Below are 22,482 nucleotides of genomic sequence, written 5' to 3'. Positions count from 1 at the left end.
TTTATGTTCAATACTAAGAAGTATGTGATATATTTTTCATTTTTTGAGCCAATTTCATCAGGTTTAAAAAAGAAACTTGAAGCAACATCATACAATATAAGGTATTTGTGTAAACTTTGAGTCACTGGTAGTAAAGTACACTAATAAGTCATTCGATTCTGAGCGTTTCTCCACATTATTCATGAGAAGGAACGCTTCCATCAAATCACTGCACTGTTCTGCACTGATCATGTTTAAGCTTGCATTTCTGCAGAGAATTCAAAATACATGTGGCCGTGACAGTGGTTCCTGACTGGTGCAAGTTCAACAGCACTCGCAGAACAGATTTAAAAGGGGCTTTTGCACAGAAGACTGTAATGAGACCAAAATCACTCGTCAGAATGGACCGCAGTCGATAACTGCACCAGAGCGAACGTTTCATGGCTGCAGACATAAAGTAGCTGTTTACGAGGGGAGACTTTTATTAAGATGCACATATTTCATCATGTCTTCTCCATGTCTGATCAGTGACAGGATAACACGTTGGCTTGTTCAAAAACTTGAAGTCATATCAACTCTCTTTTTTGTATCTTTTACATCACGTGATTATTTACGGGATTTACGCCTACCTGGTTTACAAGTGTTTAATGTTTTGTGTATTGGAACTTTTTCCTTTCATTGTATGAGATATGCTGCACAATTTTTTTTGTTTAGAATGAGTTGAAATAATTTTCTGTGGCAATCAACATTACGCCACAAATGCTGAAAATAGATTTTAACTTGTATTAAACCCGAAAAACTCCTTTTTTAGAATAAATATCTATTAATTATTGTAAAGTCTTAACTTCCAGCGACAAAGCGACATCATCTCATTCATTGTCGATGAGAGTTGCCGAGTTCCGGTGACACGACCGGCAGGGACCTCTTGCGACTAGATGTTGGCGTGGCGAGCGACGCAACAAAGTTGAGAAAGGTTTAACTTGATGCAAATGAGGAGTGACTTTCGGGAGCAACAACCAATAGCAGTGAAGACTGTGTCAGTGGAGCTCATGTCATCCATCTCCTTGAGATAATGGAGTTGAGTGCAAGCAAAACAAGTTTCTGTGAGCAATTTCACTGTTCTATATGATTTGTCTGTAAGCACATACATGAATATAATAAAAAATGGAGTATGGAAAAGAAATTGTAGGCAATCTTATGTAAATGAATGGAATGAGTGGATGTTAGGGTTCCATTGGGTAAGGGTGAATTAAAATCTATTATTAAGAAAAATATTAAGAAAAAATGTCAAGGTATTGGAATAAGGATATTAAGGGTAGACATCTGTACAAATTCAAAAACTGGTGGATGTGAAAAGAACTATTTGTGGCAGAAACAAGAAGGAAGAAGTTATAATAACCAGATTAAGGCTTGGTCATTCAGGATTGAATTCATCATTGGCTTTAATAGAAATTCATGAAAATGGTTTATGTGAGTATTGTAGGGAAACAGAAACTGTAGAGCATGTCATATTTAATTGTAGAAGGTATGCTGGGTAGAGAAGGGAATTAAAGCAGTATCTAAATAAAAGTGGTTGCAAGGATTTTGAGTGGAGTTTAACAGAGATTAACAGCGGTAGGATATAGGATTATAATACAATACATTGTACAGGTTTGAGTAGGAGAATTTGAATGTAATATAGAGAAGAGTTATGATGTACTACTTCAATCTGGATTGAGAGTGAACATGCAGCATTAGCTGAAGCCCGAGTTCTGATGGATCTAGAGTTGGGGCAAAAGATCCAAGGTTTTGTTTTTTTTTATGGAAAAGGAAACAGAAGGATAAAGGAAAGGAAATAATGTTAAAGTATAAATATTGCACAAGCAACCCAGTAGGTGGCGACATGCACGTGGAATGTGAGACACCAAAAAACAAAAGACGAAGTAATTGTCAGCAGTCTGAATGAGTTTGATTCTTACATTGATAGATCGTTCATCTTATTCATATTATGATGCAGTGAGCACTGCTCCAGTTCATATAAAAACATTCTCCCCTAAAAATTTGCATTTTTAGGGACAAGAAAATTGATTCCTTGTTAAATTAGAATGAAATTGCAGATTGCAAAAGACATGGCCAGACGTGCAGTCCACCAATAACGTTAGAGTGACAGCAGTAGGAATGCCCACTAGTGACTTCAAAGTACAGAGACTAGTGACATCAAGCGATAAAGTCACTGCATGTATGTGCAGGGCTTGAGAGCTGTTCATTCTCAAAACATCCAAATCTTTTTGTTCTATCATCTTCACTCTTTTAACCCATGATTAATAAACAGCAAAGTGAACATAAAACTCTTTTATTTTTATCTTCACTCATAATGTGATGTTCAGCCACCTCTGTTGTGTGTGTGTTTTCGAAGTGACCCCCTCCCACATTTTTACATCTTTTTTCATGAGGTGCAAATGACCGGTGCTGAAATGTAATATGTGTTTGCGTCACCTGTGACTTTCTTCTCATTATCATCATAGTTGCTGGAGGTGAGGAGATGTCCAAAGATCAGTGCTGGCACATACATCTTCTCATCTTTGTGCTCCACCACTGGAATCCCCTTCCCATTATTCCACACTGAGATGGTGTTTGACTCACTATTAGATTGAGGAAAGAAATATTAGGCTAACAAAATCATCAGTTATTTAATCAATTTTATAACATCAGGCCGTTCCAATATTATTAGCTATTAAAATCTGAATGTTTTTCCAGCCCACTCAAGAGGAGAACTGCAGTATTAAATATATATCTGTTAGACATAAACATTTGAAAGACAATTATGTTTTTTTATGTGAATTATATGAACACAGATGCTGTGAGTTTGTAGTCTAATCTGAATGTAATAATAAAGACTGGGTGCCGTGAAATAATACAGAGACAAATAAACAACACACATTTCTACAATAAAAACAACTGTGTACATAACAGTGTGCTTAATGTGGTAACGTTTAAATCAAATGACTTTATTCAAGTAAGAAAATATGATTAACGTCACTGAATCAACTGGAGTACATTAAGTTACACCAACAAAACTCATTTTTAAAGGTTAGATCAGATATAAATAACTCATTAAGGCAACAATTGTGGGTTACCAGTGTATTGTGTTATTCTGTTGCAAGAAACAACCAAACTATTAACAAAACTCAAAAACAAGTTATTGGTTTGAAACTGTTGAATAACCCACTGAATCTGTCAGAGTGGTTTCAGAATTAACATCTGACATACTGGGTGAATGATTATGACAATGTCTACTTGTTTAGTTAAAAGTATGCATTCACAAAAATTGGTACTTTAAAGAAATTATACTTAAATGAAAAAAAAAATATATATATATATATATATATATATATATGTGTGTGCATATATTATATATATATATATTACAATAAATAATATTGTTCTAGTTTAGTGTGTTTATTACAAGGAGTTTGCAAAAGCAAAATGCTGTTTGAAAAAATGCCCTTATTATTGAAATCTGAATGTACTGAATTATTTTCTCCGAGATAATTTTTAGATATTTGCATCGTATCACATTATATTTGGACTTGTTTTAATTAGGAGCATCTGCTGTTTTTATATTCTGTTTAATGAAGTTACAAATGAAAACGCAACAAAGATAAACATCTGTTTAGTGGCGTAACTTGGATCATTCGTACACCAGTGTAGTGCATTACAACCCACGTTATTGCCCCAGTGCGGCTGCACACCCTGTCATTACACCACTGGATCTGTTTACAACGTGTTAATGCTTTACTTTTTTCTCTAAGCTTTTAATTGAAATGTATTTGGTATGTGAGTAGCACAATATTCATTGTATACTACTCAAAAACGTTCCGATCTGTATGATGTTTTGACCATATGTTACACATAGTGCCCAGCCGATATTAGCCTTTCACAGATATATTGTATCGCCTTATATGTTTTCCGATATGTGCAGATATGAAAACTATTTTTCAGAACATATAATGCAGAAAAAAGTACTTGGGATGATTTAGAATTAGTGTCATAACATAGTTTGTCCAGTTGAGCACTGTCCAACTCACTTTTTACAGAGCTGAGCTGACATTCTGCAGACAGTGCGGAGTTAAGCTGTGTCTTCACGGTAAGTTGTTAACTAATTTGTGAAATACATACTGGAAAGTTAATAAAAAATAATAATATAATTATAACTCATATAACATTAACCCTGTCCCTGACAATCATGTGATGCATGTTTATCACATCTGTTTATGTTAGCCAGCTATAGTTTGTCAGTGAAGTCAGTATCATAGCAGACTGAAAGGTAAACATCAGAGCATTTATTTGCAGCTCAGCAGACAATGGTGTGGTGGTGGATTGTGTCTGTTGAGTTTTGATTTCACACTACGTTGTTACCTAGTTGGTGAGATGCAATGCTAGTCCATCTTTTACTCTCCATGACAACGAGCTTATAGCTAACTAGCTCACCACGTAGCTACTTTCATTGTTTGTCAGCAGAGTGGAAGCTAATGTGCAAACATGTATTCACCAAAGTGTTTTGTTCAGGATTTACAGTTTTGTACCCCCTCCAACAATTCCAGATGTTGCATTTACAAAATTAAATATTTAAAAGTCTGGTTATTCACCATTGAAAGTTTCCACTGAACTTGTATAGCAGAATATGGTGTAACACTGCTGCCGCTGTTTCTCTTGTCTCGGCAGGTGTAAATGCTTCTTGTTTTACAACCTGACATTAATTGACAGGCAGTATTAATATAGTCAGCATTTGACTGATGCTAAACATACGGTACTGATGTTTATTCTATTTTTATTTATTCTTTATTTAAATGGTCAGCCATTGTCTGATACTGAACATACAATACTGAAGTTTTTAAGGTATTTATTGTATTTTTATTTAGTCTTTATTTAAATGGTCAGCCATTGTCTGATACTGAACATACAGTACTGATGTTTTTAAGGTATTTATTGTATTTTTATTTATTCTTTATTTTCTCAGCATTCATTTCTAGAAATGGTTGACTAAGTATAATAATAATGTCAAATATTCCTCATATTGGTAATCGGTGAATTTTCCCCTCTAAAATCAGTATCAGTCTCAAAAATCAAATCATATCGGTCAGGCTCTAGTTAGACAGTGGTGTACAGTAAATATTCATATTTCCAAGTTATGAACATTTCTAATTTGTCAGCAAATTTAAAAGCACCTGTTTAGAGTTGGTTATATTGCCTATGTAAGGTATGGCGGAGGATCAGTGGCCTTAACAGATTCACGAACAAACAAGAACTTACTGTTAAAACTCCCCTAATTACTGAAATAGTGCCAACCAGTCTCCACAAGCACAATAAATGTATTGACAAAGAGACAATGAACTATTGACAGAGAACCGCATGTGACATCCGCATGCTCACCACGTGCTTATCGTGTGGACAGGAAGGGGGAAACTTTGAACGTAACAATGTGTGTGTGTGTGTGTTTTTCAGTTAAACACAGAACTGCATATTGCTAATGAAATACGTGTAATCCCTGTATGTTGTGTATTTCTGAGGTATATCAAACTCGTTAGAACTGTTTCGTTGTGTGTTTTAAACTCTGAGGCCTCATAATTAATAGCCTCAGAGTGTATATTCCCTTTTTAAGTGTACTAAACACACGTTTCTTGGTATCAAATTAAACCTTACGATTTGTCCGAGCTGAATTCGAATATAAGATCTCTGTAGAATGATATTATGCGATGTTTTACTATCTTTTGAGTCATTCAGCCCAAAATCTCTTACTGTCATAAACATGCAAATGAGCCTTGACAAAGGAACTCTCTCATGCCCAGAGTAAGGGAGACTTTTACGACCTCCAAAGGAATGTTCAGAGAAGTGCTGACCCTCACTTCATTCTCTTACTGAGAAAGAGAAATGAACCCTGTTAATCCTATATATATATATTCTATATATCCATGTGATAAATTCATTGACATGTATCTAATGTTCCATCTCATAATTTTCCTAAATGTTGTTTGATCTGTGTTTTCTTTCAAACTCTAATGGGTTAATGTTTCAGACTTTGCATACTATGGTTAACCGAAATCATATGTGTGGCATATTTGGTCTCTATAACTTGGTATTTTGAAGATCGAAATGACTGTGTACATGATATGTCGATAACAACAACATATTATGTATTACAAGAATATTTTCTAGTGTCTTCATTGGCTACCACCCCTCTGAGAACAAAGAGCAATAAACCAAATTCCCGCCTAGAACTCAAACCCTTCTCATTGGTCGAGCCAATGAGAGGTGGGACATGTTTTCTAAGGTTATAAATGCTCTTAGCTCTTATCTCTTCGCTCTCTTAGCCCTCTCTTAGCTCTCTCGCTCTTGCTTCCTGCCTCTCCTGTTTTCTGGTCCTCTGAGCCTTGTGCTCTCTCACTCTCTTGCTGAATGATGCTGAACTAGCAGGCCCCAAGGACTCCCAAGCGTGCGCCAGGCTACGGCCTTGTCTCTGACTCCCACTGGTTCTCTCTCTCATCAAGACAACATCATCAAAGATCAACTCAAGCCATCAACAAACTGCATCAGGACAGTTTAATTCAAATGGGACATGCAAGTATCAAACTTAGTCTCATTATTTGATACATTAAGTATCCTTAACCCCTTTCTAAAAAGGGCGTGTCAGAACTAATATGATGGTTTGCTCAGGCTGTTGATCTGCTGAACTTCAAACAATGCTATAACATCTTGCCTTCCTGTATTCTGCTTCAGCCCTCTTTCCCTTGGTAAACTGTATGAATGTATGTATATGTATGTTAGAGTAGTTTAAATGTTTAGTCTAGTTAATAAAGTCTTGTTCATGTCACATGTAAAGTTGTCTGTGTCTCAAGCTCATATCTAAAGTCACTAATCATAGATTTTGACTACTTGCTCTTAATACGTAGTAAGAAAGACATTTCCCATGCCCCGAAATGTACCTTTCTATTAATTAATTAATTAATAACCAATATTGAGTGTTCACGGGATGAACCGAGCATTTGGTTGTAATGTTAATGTAGCTACATCAAGTTAACCCGATTAACTGATCCAAATATTCATGATCGATTATAACAAGTTATGATTGATTATTAATATTTCATAGAGCTGATTCGCTACATAATGGTGGAGAATGCGGGCATGATTAAACAAAGGTTATGAGCTTGAACCACTGTCAACCTAAAAGTGTGCATTGAATAATTCCAGTCAGAATAGGACATGACATGCAAAACGGCATATGCTTCACTAGTTGCTGGCTTGTTTGGATGCGGATAGAGTGATGGCTTGAATTGACATCTCTACTGTAATTGAAAGAGTCTTAACACATTTAAGCATATTTTCAAAAGGTATCAGTGTACGAGTAATATGATTTTAGCGGAGAAACCCTAATTTCAGTATTAAAGTGTAAGTCTGTTTTGATGAAGGAATCTCAGCTCAGCGGCATGTAAACTGTACCAGAATTGATTTCTTAACCTGTTTCTGATGAAGAAATCTCAGTACAGTGTTATATAAATGTAGATTTGGGCGATGCTCCCCTTCTCACAGTATAAAGGCCTTACAAATTATAGTTAGATTGATGTTCTTCATCTAAATTTTATCTGTGCGTCTAAAAGGCTTAGCTCCCTGGTGATCAAAACTGTGTTTCACTCACTGAAACTCTGAAGTGCATTGGTTCCCATGACAACGACTTGTCACAGGAAGTGCTCACTCCAGATAGCACACGTCACCTTCCGACGCCATTTTGTAAACAAACCAGCCTAGGTGGCTAAGCTAACCCAACTTAGCAGCCCCTTAGCTTAGGCTAAGCTAACTAATAGCTTCAACAGTTAGCTGCTAGCACAATTTACATGAAGCCTTTATCTACAGCTTGTGTGTATGCAGAGTGAAGTGATCTAAACCATTTTCCTTTAACCCCATTTCTGGTTTCTGAATTTTCACTTTCTCTTTCCTTAACTTTAATTCTTCTCATCTAACTTCACCTGCACCTTTCAGGTGCATCCCTTACTGAACGCTGTTCAGCTAAATTTGCAGTTACTTTGTTAATTAAATCTAAAAACTTAATTACATGTAAACTGTTTAGATAGAGAATAATTTTTATAGTTATTGGGAACTTTCAATGGCACGTTGACTAAACTTTATAGAGGGACAAACACATTGTGTGGTCTTGAACACGCAACAGCTGTGACCAACTATAGAATGATGTCCAAAGCAAATCTAATTGTTAATCATAAGTGCTATTGATTATTCCCAATACAAGGTTATTCTGCTATTTTAATCACTTCTTCATGATGTCCAAAGCAAATCTAATTGTTAATCATAAGTGCTATTGATTATTCCCAATACAAGGTTATTCTGCTATTTTAATCACTTCTTCAAGTCTTTTTATTATTTTTACTAATAATAGAAGTCAGCTATTCATTTTCCCATTTAACCCTCTTGGTCTAGTGTGGTTTTATTTCCCCATAAAACTGCAAAAGTAACTAGACATACTTTTCTTCTCGATTTTGTGTTTATTTGCAACAAGTTGCTTAAATTTTATGAGCCAGCTACACTAGTAATCTAGACGATTTCTATGGCATAATTTTGAGCACCACTAATAGACACAATCTAATAGGAAAGCTCTTTTCTTCCTCTTTCTTTCTCTTCTTCATGTGTTCAAAGATCAAACCTGTTGTATGCTATCAGTTGTAACGAACCCCGCTCCTTCAGTTCAACCCATTCGCTCGAGTTCCCGTACTCGTTCTGTTTCCTCGAGCTTTCATGCCCGCTCCCGATCGCCAGAGTATTAGACATTTCTGCACTCGCCTCTTTCAGCCTCTCATTGCACACACCTGCTTTAGTCCCAATCACCCGTCATTCGTTTCACCTGCACCTCTGTTTGTTTCACTATAACTACTACGGCACATTCATTTCTCCGGTGTTGGTTATCGTATAGTTTACCCCTGCACTTTGCCAGCACACTAGTGTTCCCCTAGTTCCCCTGTGATTCTACTTGTTAGTTTTCGTGCTATTCTTATTCTGATTATCTGGCTACGACTTCCCGCTTTCCTCGACTATTCTATTTGTAGATTTGCCCCTTATATATATCCTGACTCCCGGCTCCGACCCTCACGCCCATTGACCACTCTTCTTCTGGATTTGCCCTATTGTTCGCTTGCCTGCTCTTTATAATAAAAAGCAGTTTTCTACAACATTGTGACTGTCTCTTCTTGTGTGGGTTACAGAATAACCAACCACACCGAAGGCAGTCACAATGGAAGCCACCGAGGATTTCCGCGAGCTCACTAGAGCGGATGTGCACGGCGCTTTCTGCCCAAGGATCCACCATTGGCAACCACGACCCGAAGCTCACGGCTCAGGGACAGCAAATTCAGGAAATTCTGCAGATGGTACGTACTATTTCCGATCAGCTTTTGCCTGCTCCCCCTGTGTCTGTCCCTGTGCCCATTGACGCTCCCACTGTGTTTCCCAGCGCGGCGAGCTTTCAAACCCCCGAGCCGTCCGACGGCTCGTCAGACGCATGTCAGGGATTCTTAATGCAATGTTCAGTGTATATGACTTATCACCCCATTTTACACACTGACCGTGAGAGAGTGCATTTTTTAATTTCACTACTCTCTGGTAAAGCACGGGAATGGGCCACCGCATTATGGACTGCCGATAGCCCCATTTTGTCGTCATATGACCAGTTTTGCCGCCAGATTTCTGTGGTTTTTAATCACCCCGCAGCTGGTAGAGATGTGGGCAGCCGTCTCATGTTCTTAAAACAGGCTTCACGCACTGCTGCCGCCTACGCACTTGATTTTCGCACCCTTGCCGCGGGCAGCGGGTGGGGCGATCCTGCTTTACTCACTGTGTACCGCCTGGGGTTGAATGACGGGCTCCAAATGGAATTGGCGTGCCGCGGAGAATCGCTGACACTCGAGGACTACATCCAGCTCTCCATCACTGTGGACAACCTTCTGCGGGACCGTTCTGTTCGGAGCCCCTCTGTCATCCACGAGCCTTCTACTGGCCACAACCCGTCCAAACCCGCGACTCCCGAGCGCTCCCCAGCCGAACCTATGCAACTTGGTCGCGATCCGCTCACCCTGGCAGAGAGGACTAGACGGTTGATGCTGAACCTCTGTATGTACTGTGGCACTCCGGGCCACCGTACTGATTCCTGCCCTGCCGGCCCTCGGCGTTCCCTCTCCAGAAGCCAGGTGAGAACATCCGTGTTTCTCAACGTAACCCAAAAACAAGTCTGTCTCCCTGTTATGTTGAGTTTTAACGATGTCTCTTTTTCCACCTCAGCCCTAGTGGATTCCGGGGCAGCAGGAAATTTTTTAGACGATGGCTTGGTCCAGAAGCTATCCCTCCCGCTTTGTCCGGTCGTGCCACCTCTCCGAGTTAACTCTCTGGATAGGGCACCCCTCGGATCGGGTCTCATTTCCTTCCGGACCATGCCATTGTCCCTCCAAGTGGGCTTATTTCACACGGAGGTAATCCAGTTTTTTATTGTGCACTCACCCAGAGACCCTGTGGTTTTAGGCCACCCCTGGCTGGCGCTTCATGACCCCCACATTTCCTGGCGCACGGGGGAGCTGTTGCGCTGGACCAACCATTGCCTATCACAGTGCATTTCCCTTCCTGTGTCTTCCACCTCCGTAGAGAGCCCCGAAGTGAAAGCCTCTGTCTCCCTCCCTCCTGACTACTCTTCCTTCACTGACGTGTTTGAGAGAACCCAGGTCAGCCTTCCTCCCCACCGTAGTGTGGACTGCGCCATCGAGCTCCTTCCGGGGTCCCCACTCCCTAAGAGCCGAGTCTACCCCTTGACATTACCTGAAACCAAAGCCATGGAGGACTACGTTGACGAGGCACTGAAACTAGACTTCATCCGACCGTCCACCTCCCCGGTGGCGTCCGGCTTCTTTTTTGTGGGCAAAAAGGACGGCGGGCTTCACCCCTGTATTGATTACCGGGCCCTAAATAAGGCCACCGTGAAGTTCGCCTACCCCCTACCTCTCATCCAGCCGTCCCTCGAACAGGTCAGTAAGGCTAGAGTCTTCACCAAACTCGACCTCAGGAGTGCGTACAACCAGGTGCGTATCTGCAAGGGGGACGAATGGAAGACTGCGTTCATCACCACTAGGGGGCACTACGAATATTTGGTGATGCCGTACGGCCTCGCCAACGCCCCTTCTGTGTTCCAGTCGTTCATGAACGAAGTCTTCCGAGACATGCTGGACCTTTTTCTCATCGTCTACATCGACGACCTATTAATCTACTCAGCCTCCCTCTCTGAACACACCGTCCACGTCTCAAAGGTGTTGCAGAGACTCCGAGAGCATGACCTGTTCGTTAAGGCAGAGAAATGTGCCTTTCACCGCCCCTCCGTCTCCTTCTTGGTTACGTCCTGTCGGCAGGAACTATGGAGATGGAGACCGACAAAGTTGCCGCAGTTCTATCATGGCCCGAACCCAGTACGCTCAAGGAGCTCCAACGATTCCTGGGTTTTGCCAATTACTACCGGCGATTCATTAAAGACTTCGGAAAGATCGCCGCACCCCTCACGTCCCTCACACGGGGCAACCCGAAGTTCCTCACCTGGAATGCACCTGCCCAGCAGGCCTTCCAAGCCCTTAAGGAAGCTTTCACGACCTCCCCAGTCCTACAGCAACCAGACCCCACTCTCCCGTTCGTGGTAGAGGTAGATGCCTCTGAGGTAGGAGTAGGAGCTGTGCTTTCCCAACCACACGGGACTCCTGCCAAGTTATACCCGTGTGCATTTTACTCTCACAAACTGTCCTCTCCTGAACAGAACTACGACGTCGGGAATAGAGAGCTGCTGGCCATAAAACTGGCCCTAGAGGAATGGCGCCATTGGCTGGAGGGCTCTAGGTTCCCCTTTGTCGTTTTTACCGACCACAAGAACCTAGAGTACCTCCGCGCAGCCAAGAGACTGAACCCTCGCCAAGCCCGGTGGGCTATGTTCTTCACCGATTCAACTTCACAGTGACTTTTCGGTCCAGGCTCCCAGAACCTCAAGGCAGACGCACTTTCTTGCCTATTTTTCCATGGCTCGGAACCCCCCGAGTCTGAAACCATTCTTCCCACATCGTGCGTCGTTGCACCCGTTCAGTGGGAGCTCACGGAGGCCATCCTACAGGCTCAAGGCAACGAGCCGCGCCCCTCAAACACCCCCAACAAGGTATACGTACCCACTATCATTCAGCCCTCAACTGATGCAGTGGGTACATACTTCACTTTGTTCTGGCCACCCGGGTATCACCCGGTCTACAGAGCTGCTCGCTCGGAGATATTGGTGGCCCTCACTCAAGGATGACATTCATGACTTCGTCCTCTCATGTCCGGTCTGTGCCCAGTCCAAGACGCCTCGTCACCTTCCTGCAGGTCTCCTCCAGCCGTTACCAGTACCAGACTGACCGTGGTCCCATATTTCTATGGACTTCATCACGGACCTACCCCCCTCCGACGGCCGGACCGAGATCCTGGTGGTCATAGACCGGTTTTCAAAAATGTGCCGCCTGATTCCTCTGCCCGGGTTGCCCAACGCGACACAACTGGCCGACCTAGCAATCACCCACATCTTCCGTTACTTCAGTATTCCGAGGAGATCACCTCTGACCGGGGTACCCAGTTTACATCTCGGCTTCTGGCGAGCTTTCAGCGACAGACTGGGTATCCAACTCAACTTCTCCTCGGGATACCACCCCCAAACCAATGGCCAGACCGAGCGTCTCAACCAAGAGATAGGCAGGTACCTGAGGGCCTACTGCGCCCAAAACCAGAGCAGCTGGCACACCTATCTCCCCTGGGCCGAATACGCCCAGAACAGCCTTGTCAGCGCGTACACACACCTCACCCCCTTCCAATGCGTTCTGGGCTACCAACCACCTCTGTTCCCGTGGGAAGCTAACCCCAGTGACGTTCCGGCAGTAGATGCCTGGGCCCAGAGAAGTGCCCAGGTCTGGAGAGCCACCCACGACAGGATACAACGTTCTGTGCAGGCCCAGAAATCCAAGGCAGACCGCCGACGCCGTCCTGCCCCCTGTTCCACCCTGGTCAAAGGGTTTGGCTCTCCACCCGTGACATCCGTCTCCGACTGCCGTCTAAAAAGCTAAGTCCCAAATATATCGGCCCTTTTAAGATCATGTCAAGAATTAACCCTGTCACATACAAATTACTTTTACCACCACGATACAATATCTGTCCTGTGTTCCATGTTTCCCTTCCCAAACCAGTGCACTACAGCCCCATGTTTCCACCCACGGCAGCCCTGACACCCCCCCACCTCTCGATGTCGGTGGTCAACCCGCCTATACGGTCCGGGCTCTGCTAGACTCCCGACGTCGAGGAGGCGAGCTGCAGTACCTGGTCGATTGGGAGGTCTACGGACCTGAGGAGCAGTCGTGGGTACGATTGAGGGATGTCCTAGATCCAGCCCTTAAACTGGACTACCATCGCCTGCATCCCGATCGTCCCGCACCACTTCCCAGAGGTCGCGCTCCTCGCAACCAAGCGCGGCCGTCAGGAGCCATCCGTAGCAGAGGGGAGTACTGTAACGAACCCCGCTCCTTCAGTTCAACCCATTCGGCTCGAGTTCCCGTACTCGTTCTGTTTCCTCGAGCTTTCATGCCCGCTCCCGATCGCCAGAGTATTAGACACTTCCGCACTCGCCTCTTTCAGCCTCTCATTGCACACACCTGCTTTAGTCCCAATCACCCGTCATTCGTTTCACCTGCACCTCTGTTTGTTTCACTATAACTACTACGGCACATTCATTTCTCCGGTGTTGGTTATCGTATAGTTTATCCCTGCACTTTGCCAGCACACTAGTGTTCCCCTAGTTCCCCTGTGATTCTACTTGTTAGTTTTCGTGCTATTCTTATTCTGATTATCCGGCTATGACTTCCCGCTTTCCTCGACTATTCTATTTGTAGATTTGCCCCTTATATATATCCTGACTCCCCGGCTCTGACCCTACGCGCCCACTGACCACTCTTCTTCTGGATTTGCCCTATTGTTCGTTTGCCTGCTCTTTATAATAAAAAGCAGTTTTCTACAACATTGTGACTGTCTCTTCTTGTGCGGGTTACATCAGTAAGTGCTGATAAATAATTTGACCCAAAGAAACATCTTAAGTCATTTATTAAATCTAGGCTTACGCTCTTTTAGCAAAGCCACTCAGATCCACACAAATCTGAGCATCCTGCTATTTGCAGCTAAGATAGTAATAATCAGGAACACATTTCACTTGTTAACCACACCTAGCAAAACCTAGCTGTACATTATACACCTTGCTGTCTCACTTTGCCTTTAGCTCCAAATTCTGTTTGATCTTGCATTAGTCTCTTGCCCTTACTCTCACCAGAAGTGTGCCAAAATGTTGCAGATGCTTAGCCTAACTGCCCAGATGGCAGGCCAAAAGGACTGGCTAGGTGTTTTGAGGAATACCCTTTTATCCATGGCTGCTGACGACCTTCAGCAACAGAACAAAAAGCAACTGGAAAACGACGGAAAAGAACTAATGACAGACGACTCAAACCAGAGGTATGAGCACAAATATCTGACTGAGGTTATCGTCCTGGCCCACAACCTCACAGGTCTGAAACAGGAGGTAAACAACCTCCAACACAAGATCACTGAGTCCCAAACGGAGCTGACACATGCTAAAAACCGCATAGACCAGCTAGAGATGGAGACTCAGGACAGACACAAGGACCCTAGCAGAAGGGAGTCACAGGAGGTAATCCACAGACTTCAAACGGCTCTGACAGCTGCTAAACAACAAGAGCAGTTGGAAAAGACAGCCAGAGAGCACCTGGAAAAGGTACTTTTTCACAAAGATTCACTGTTAAAAACAGCAAATTCTGAACTCTTGGACAAAGATGCCAGAATCATGGCCTGTGAAGGTCAACTGAATGTGTCCAGAGCTGAAGTTAAAGTGCTGACCCATCAGTTGGACAACACCAAAGATGAACTTGACATGGTCCAACGAGAACTGAGACATGCTTACCTGCTGCAAAAGGAACCACAGCAGGAGAGACATCTCACTCCCCCACTTGCAATCAGCAGAGAAACCTCCCCCAGCCAAGCACAGATTTACAAAGGGGGGAGACAAACCCCTCTGCTTAACACGTCATCGGACAGGTTCCTTAAAGCTTCTGCAGCCGCGGAAGGAAAAGGATTGATTCAGACGAATCTTGAAATGACACGTGTAGCGACACTCAAAGACCTCAACTGAATGGCCAGACATATCCCTGCATTTACACCAGAGCTTGCAGGAGATCACGACGTCCACGCTTACCTGCGAGACATTGACTTTCACCTGCAGTCTTTGATGAGTGTGAACCATCAAGATAGACTCCATCTGATCTGGATCACGTCCAGCCCAGAGTTGCGACGCTTTCTGGCTCGACAGCCAGAAAACATCCAGTCTAACTACCAGCAGCTGAAACAAGCCATCATAAGGGAATTCTCAGAGTCTAAAAGCGGACTGATCGCTGCCCTAGACACCAAACAGGGTCGGCATGAAACTCCCTATGTTTACTACCACAGACTCAGACAAGCTTACTCGAGCTCGCAACAAACCTGGGATGGAGGAGGACACCAGCTTCAAGAGCCTTTTCCTCCGAAACCTCCATCCTATGGTAAGTCACCATTTAGGCATTATGGCCTGCCCCACACAATGCCTATCCAACAACTGCGTGACCTGACACAGAAGGCCTTTAACAAACACAAGGCCTCCTCAAAAAGAGTTTGTAAGACCCCAGTGATTCTGAACTGCAAAATCCAGAATCCAAAGCTGGTACCAGAAGGCACCCAGCATTGCCACAATGCAAGAGCCTTCAACGAAATGCTACTAGCCAGCAGAGGGCAGAACCGTCACCATGGCCATAGATCTAGACACAAGACCAACCGCTGGGAGAAGCCATGGAAAAGAACATCCTCACCCAGCAAACACCACAGGACGTCCCACAGCAGTCTACAACAACATCCTCCTGTACACCTTTCAAACAGGTGCCAAACAGAGGCTGCACAAAGACAGCTAGGAAAGCCTGTTTATGAGTTACAAGAGCTGCTAGCACTAGCAAAAGAGCTCCTGGAACAGAACTCCCCTGAGGAGTACTGGGAAGAACAAACCTCTGACTCTTGCCCAACACCACTCAGGCAAGCTCAAGTCAGCACTGCTGCCAGAGCAGAGTAACACTGCAGACTTCAGACACCTGGTGACTGGGTGCCGAACCAAGGGCTGAACGGCCACCTGCTGCCCTTTGCTACCAGTACTAGGTCAGTCTGAAACTCTCTCCACACTACACAATGCCCATAACCACTCCCTGCAGCCACAAACAAGCACCTGCCTCAAACGAACTGACTTCATAATGACAGGTGACACACTGTCAAGGCACCTGCTGCCTCTGCACCTGCTGCCTCTGCACCCGCTGCAGAGACCTGGATGTGGCTACTGTCTACATCACCCACTGTGGAACAACCACCTGCTACAAAACCCTCATGATTCACCTGCCATCCGCCATTGTGATGATTGTCGTCCGATGATGTCTCCAACAGGGACACCACCTGGCGAAAAAGGGGGGACTGTAAGGTATGGCGGAGGATCAGTGGCCTTAATAGATTCACGAACAAACAAGAACTTACTGTTAAAACTCCCTAATTACTGAAATAAGCCAACCAGTCTCCACAAGCACAATAAATGTATTGACAAAGAGACAATGAACTATTGACAGAGAACCGCATGTGACATCCGCATGCTCACCACGTGCTTATCGTGTGGACAGGAAGGGGGAAACTTTGAACGTAACAATGTGTGTGTGTGTGTGTGTGTTTTTCAGTTAAACACAGAACTGCATATTGCTAATGAAATACGTGTAATCCCTGTATGTTGTGTATTTCTGAGGTATATCAAACTCGTTAAAACTGTTTCGTTGTGTGTTTTAAACTCTGAGGCCTCATATTTAATAGCCTCAGAGTGTATATTCCCTTTTTAAGTGTACTAAACACACGTTTCTTGGTATCAAATTAAACCTTACGATTTGTCCGAGCTGAATTCGAATATAAGATCTCTGTAGAATGATATTACGCGATGTTTTACTATCTTTTGAGTCATTCAGCCCAAAATCTCTTACTGTCATAAACATGCAAATGAGCCTTGACAAAGGAACTCTCTCATGCCCAGAGTAAGGGAGACTTTTACGACCTCCAAAGGAATGTTCAGAGAAGTGCTGACCCTCACTTCATTCTCTTACTGAGAAAGAGAAATGAACCCTGTTAATCCTATATATATATATTCTATATATCCATGTGATAAATTCATTGACATGTATCTAATGTTCCATCTCATAATTTTCCTAAATGTTGTTTGATCTGTGTTTTCTTTCAAACTCTAATGGGTTAATGTTTCAGACTTTGCATACTATGGTTAACCGAAATCATATGTGTGGCATATTTGGTCTCTATAACTTGGTATTTTGAAGATCGAAATGACTGTGTACATGATATGTCGATAACAACAACATATTATGTATTACAAGAATATTTTCTAGTTTCTTCATTGGCTACCACCCCTCTGAGAACAAAAAAAAATAAACCAAATTCCCGCCTAGAACTCAAACCCTTCTCATTGGTCGAGCCAATGAGAGGTGGGACATTTTTTCTAAGGTTATAAATGCTCTTAGCTCTTATCTCTTCGCTCTCTTAGCCCTCTCTTAGCTCTCTCGCTCTTGCTTCCTGCCTCTCCTGTTTTCTGGTCCTCTGAGCCTTGTGCTCTCTCACTCTCTTGCTGAATGATGCTGAACTAGCAGGCCCCAAGGACTCCCAAGCGTGCGCCAGGCTACGGCCTTGTCTCTGACTCCCACTGGTTCTCACTCTCATCAAGACAACATCATCAAAGATCAACTCAAGCCATCAACAAATTGCATCAGGACAGTTTAATTCAAATGGGACATGCAAGTATCAAACTTAGTCTCATTATTTGATACATTAAGTATCCTTAACCCCTTTCTAAAAAGGGCGTGTCAGAACTAATATGATGGTTTGCTCAGGCTGTTGATCTGCTGAACTTCAAACAATGCTATAACTTCTTGCCTTCCTGTATTCTGCTTCAGCCCTCTTTCCCTTGGTAAACTGTATGAATGTATGTATATGTATGTTAGAGTAGTTTAAATGTTTAGTCTAGTTAATAAAGTCTTGTTCACGTCACATGTAAAGTTGTCTGTGTCTCAAGCTCATATCTAAAGTCACTAATCATAGATATTGACTACTTGCTTTTAATACGTAGTAAGAAAGACATTTCCCATGCCCCGGAAATGTACCTTTCTATTAATTAATTAATTAATAACCAATATTGAGTGTTCATGGGATGAACCGAGCATTTGGTTGTAATGTTAATGTAGCTACATCAAGTTAACCCGATTAACTGATCCAAATATTCATGATCGATTATAACAAGTTATGATTGATTATTAATATTTCATAGAGCTGATTCGCTACACCTATATGCATTGTAAAAACCAGCTTTTAAACATTACGAAGTGGCAAAGTACATCAAAATATTTAAAACATTTTACTTAAGAAACTCAAGAGATAACATTTAGTATATCCATGATTTATTTGCTCTATGTATGGCCGACAACTATATAGTAAATAATAAGTACCTAAATCAAAACATGTTCACACATTTTGATTAACTTGTTTTTAATGCTACAATAACTTATTAACACTTTGAAATCCATGAATCACATGGATTTTGTTTCTTTATTATATGTACAATTATTTGAGGAATGCAGACATTTTCTCTCAATATACTAGCACATTGGCTGTGCACTTGCAGACTGACAAAAACACAGAATTATAAAGGAAAACCACCACGTTCGCCACTATACAGAGCCAAAGGTGGAGGATCAGCACAGAATCATAAATCTGTGTTTAGAGCAAATGGGAATAAGAATGTTATAGCAGTACTCACGGATCAACGTTGATTTTGATGGTGGTCATGTTCTTGTCTCTCTGTTTGTTATCAGCTGCATTGACTGTTGATACAGACAAATAGAACATCACAGACACTTCCATTCAGACAGCTTTTATTGGAAAACAACAGATCTTTATTAGTAATATTATAACAACAGCAAAGACAGCAATATTATTACTACTAATGGTTATACTATTAATAGTAATATTTATACACTGTTTATGAAAAACATTAAAACATTGATCATCAAAAGGCAGACATAATCTGCTGCACTATTTACAGTTCTCTAAAATGCTTTTAAGCAACTCTGATCAGCTGAATCAGATGAAACATACTAATTTACTGGTACTTAAAAATTATAATTTTTGACAAACAAGGTTTAAAGCCGTTGAGTGAAACATAAGGATCTTACCAAGAATCTCATCAAAGATTTTATATAATCCAGGGACAAATGTGATCTCCCGCAAGTTCATTCCAATTTCATCATCAAAAACCCACATTTGCTGAAAAACACACAATCGGTTTAATTTTATGTACAGTGGTTTCACAATATTGAAACAATCATGCTTGACCACAAAGGATTGGGATCACATTTTCCTGAATAACAGTCTAAATCATTGACTACATTCCTAATCTTGATCCCTGCCACAGAATCGAGGTTAAATCTATGTTGGCTCTCACCTGTGTGACGGGTTCCACCGAGCCGATGTAAGTGTCCGGACGCAAGAGGATGTGCTCCAGTTGAGTCTTCTTCTGGTAGATCCTCTCAACTGACATCTTCTTAGAAGACTCTTTCTTCCCCGACTCACTCTTGCCTGCATCTCCACGGCCGTTCAGCTCGTCTTTCTTCGCACCATTGTTCTTGTCAAAGAGGGTCTGTTGTTAGATACATCCGTGCAACTCTGTTAAACTTCTATATGGCTATCAAATGATGACTTAAAAGCGGTTTGCTGTAGTCATCTTCACTCTTTCATGGCTGAATTATGCCATGCTGGAGAAATGTTCAGGATAACTAAGACTGCCTAACTGTTCTAACTAAATGAGGTTGGAAATGCAAATGAAACTCAGATTATTTTTAAACATTTCTATAAAATTGGAAATATATAGGATGGAGAAGGCAAAAAGTGTCCGTGCCAGTTACATTGCTCTCTAAAGTTATTTCCAAGAATACAATTATTCTTGTTTGTCACACATTTGCCATTTTGTATTACGCTGCATAATAGCAGCAGTTTTGTGCTCAAAGTGAAAATGATGAGATATCAGGCCTGTATTCTCATAAACTCATTGGAAACACTTTCTTGTGCCCGATTCATGACTCCTGTATATTAGGACTTACTAAATACAATCTTCCTCAAGTCAGACAAACATGTCACAAATAAGGGACAATCCGATTACTAATGTGCAACTATGCATCTTTGGGTCAAAAGCCATGTATACTATGTGTACTGACGTCATCCTCCTATATGTTTACATTTCCAACCCCGTCACATCATATATCTGTTTTGGTCCATAATCTAGGCTCATAGTAACTTCATGCATTAATACTGGTCTGGGATCAGCATCAAGAGAACAACATTTGACCCCATGTGTCTCACCACCGGCAACCCCTTTGTTTTGGCTCTGGGTGCTTTTAAATGTAGATCAAATCCTCAAATCCAGCTAATGTAATAATAATCGTTGAGGCTTTAAAGGGCTTTGTGGTGAAATAAACGCACGACCTCTCTATATATAAACATCGAAATAGTGAGTTTGACTCACGAAAAAGTTGAAATCAGGGGAAAGTCAGTTATTCACAGCTAACGTGAATCAAACACAAAAGAACTTTCCTCTACATTACCACCAAGAGCTTCACAAATCCTTACCATAACAAACAATTAGGATTGCATGTGTATTTTTGAGAAGAGGTGTAATATAAATAGATATATTGTGCGTCACATGAGTAATAAATGAATGCAGATGAGACTATGAGCTCATTTCTATTGATGATTCTCACAGCTAAAATGCTAAAGCACATGTGTGCAGGTCAACACACGGTGCTTATAATCGTTCAAAGTCAACGTGGGCATGTAATAACGCATGAATTATCATGTAAATAATCACTTATGACTTACCACCCATGTTAAACCCCCGCTTCCCGCTGCACCGTTAGACATTTTCTATTGTGTGTGTGTATGTGATCCTAGAAAAACAATCAGAAACTGTCCATATGTGGTCTGCAAACGCCTCAAACGCCCGGCACCATCCGGGCTGGTGTGGTTTCTCTTTTCTTTGTTTACTGCCGTAACAGAGCTGGGTTTCTGAGAGCTGGTCTCTTGAAGGCAGTGTGCCCGCTCAGAGAAAATGTTCCTCGGCTATTGTTAAAATCGACCACCGGCGTCTGCTCAAGGCCTGCGACACTAACTAAGCTTTTTAACTCGCTCCTTAATATTAAATAGTGATAAAAACGGCGTAATTACACGCTAATAATGACAAAATAACTTAATAAATAACACACACAAATAATCGTAATTTCCCCATGAACTAAGTAGGATTATTGCTCGATAAAAACGACTTTCATTCAATAACACACAGCCGCGGCGTCCGTCCGGCTTCACCACCCGCACGGCGTCACGCCCCCACCACTCCACCCAACCAATAGGATACAAGAGAATCTGAGACGCCGGTATTTAAACCAATCAGAATATAATAGGCGGTATGTGACGTTTGGTACTTTAAATTTAGGGGAAAAAAGCGCTTGTCCGAATCTCTAAAATATTATGACCTTTTTTTTGGTCTGACTTTTAATTTATTTATTATTATTTATTTAGTTAATTAGTCAGTTTAGTATTTTTTTCTCAATTCTTCTCAGTTCTAATGTTCTGTTTTTGTAATGTGCAATAAAGATACATGAATAAATTAATAAATACTTGTCCGATGTCACATTGGGTACAAACTGCACAGCAAAAAATGTTGGTGTCACTTAAAAATCTATAAGTGTCCAATTGGTGTATGAATATTTGATGTATAATTTTTTTCAGGCTGTTTCCTAAAGTTACAATGACACTCATTGTATTATTTCATAGGCAAAAATAAATGGTAACAAGAACTTATACACCTTTTAATACAGACCTACCATGAGTTCCTAGGTTGTTCATCGATGGTATACGCTTCTGATGAAGCAGTCCATTTAATGTATTAAGAAATCACGTTAAATAGCAGAATTCCTGGTCAAGAATCATTTTCGTCTTTAAAAGAAACGCTCCTCCAATAAGAGAATTGCTGCAAACAAAGGGCACTAGAAGAGCTCCACAGTGACTGCCCACTCGCACGACGAGCTGTGAATTATATATTAACTATATGAATGTGAATATGTGAATATTTTCCAATACAATTAAAATATATTGTAGCTAAAACTATGTTCAACAACTTCAAATTTCAAACTTTATATCTCTCTATAGTTTTAAATTTGATAACAGCATTCACAATGCTTTAAGTGGTTGCAGTTTATTCCC

General features: G+C 41.8%; 1 protein-coding gene across 3 annotated transcripts in view; it reads right to left on the bottom strand.

Moving 5' to 3' along the window:
- Positions 1–21,585, bottom strand: part of top2b (DNA topoisomerase II beta) — a 55,979-nt gene extending 34,394 nt beyond the window's left edge. For 2 of the 3 annotated variants that reach the window (XM_052136616.1, XM_052136618.1), the window contains exons 1-5: positions 21,103–21,585; positions 19,673–19,867; positions 19,404–19,494; positions 18,989–19,052; positions 2,455–2,600 (exon numbers count right to left, since the gene is read on the bottom strand). In XM_052136616.1, the coding sequence (XP_051992576.1) occupies positions 2,455–2,600; positions 18,989–19,052; positions 19,404–19,494; positions 19,673–19,867; positions 21,103–21,144 (538 nt within the window). In that variant the 5' untranslated portion in view covers positions 21,145–21,585. The remainder of the gene's footprint in view (positions 1–2,454; positions 2,601–18,988; positions 19,053–19,403; positions 19,495–19,672; positions 19,868–21,102) is intronic. The other variant, XM_052136617.1, reaches the window with a different exon arrangement.
- Positions 21,586–22,482: the final 897 nt, after the last annotated feature.

This window comes from Xyrauchen texanus, chromosome 10 (assembly GCF_025860055.1).
Source record: "Xyrauchen texanus isolate HMW12.3.18 chromosome 10, RBS_HiC_50CHRs, whole genome shotgun sequence".
NCBI lineage: Eukaryota > Metazoa > Chordata > Actinopteri > Cypriniformes > Catostomidae > Xyrauchen > Xyrauchen texanus.
This window is presented reverse-complemented; position numbering and strand designations above follow the sequence as displayed.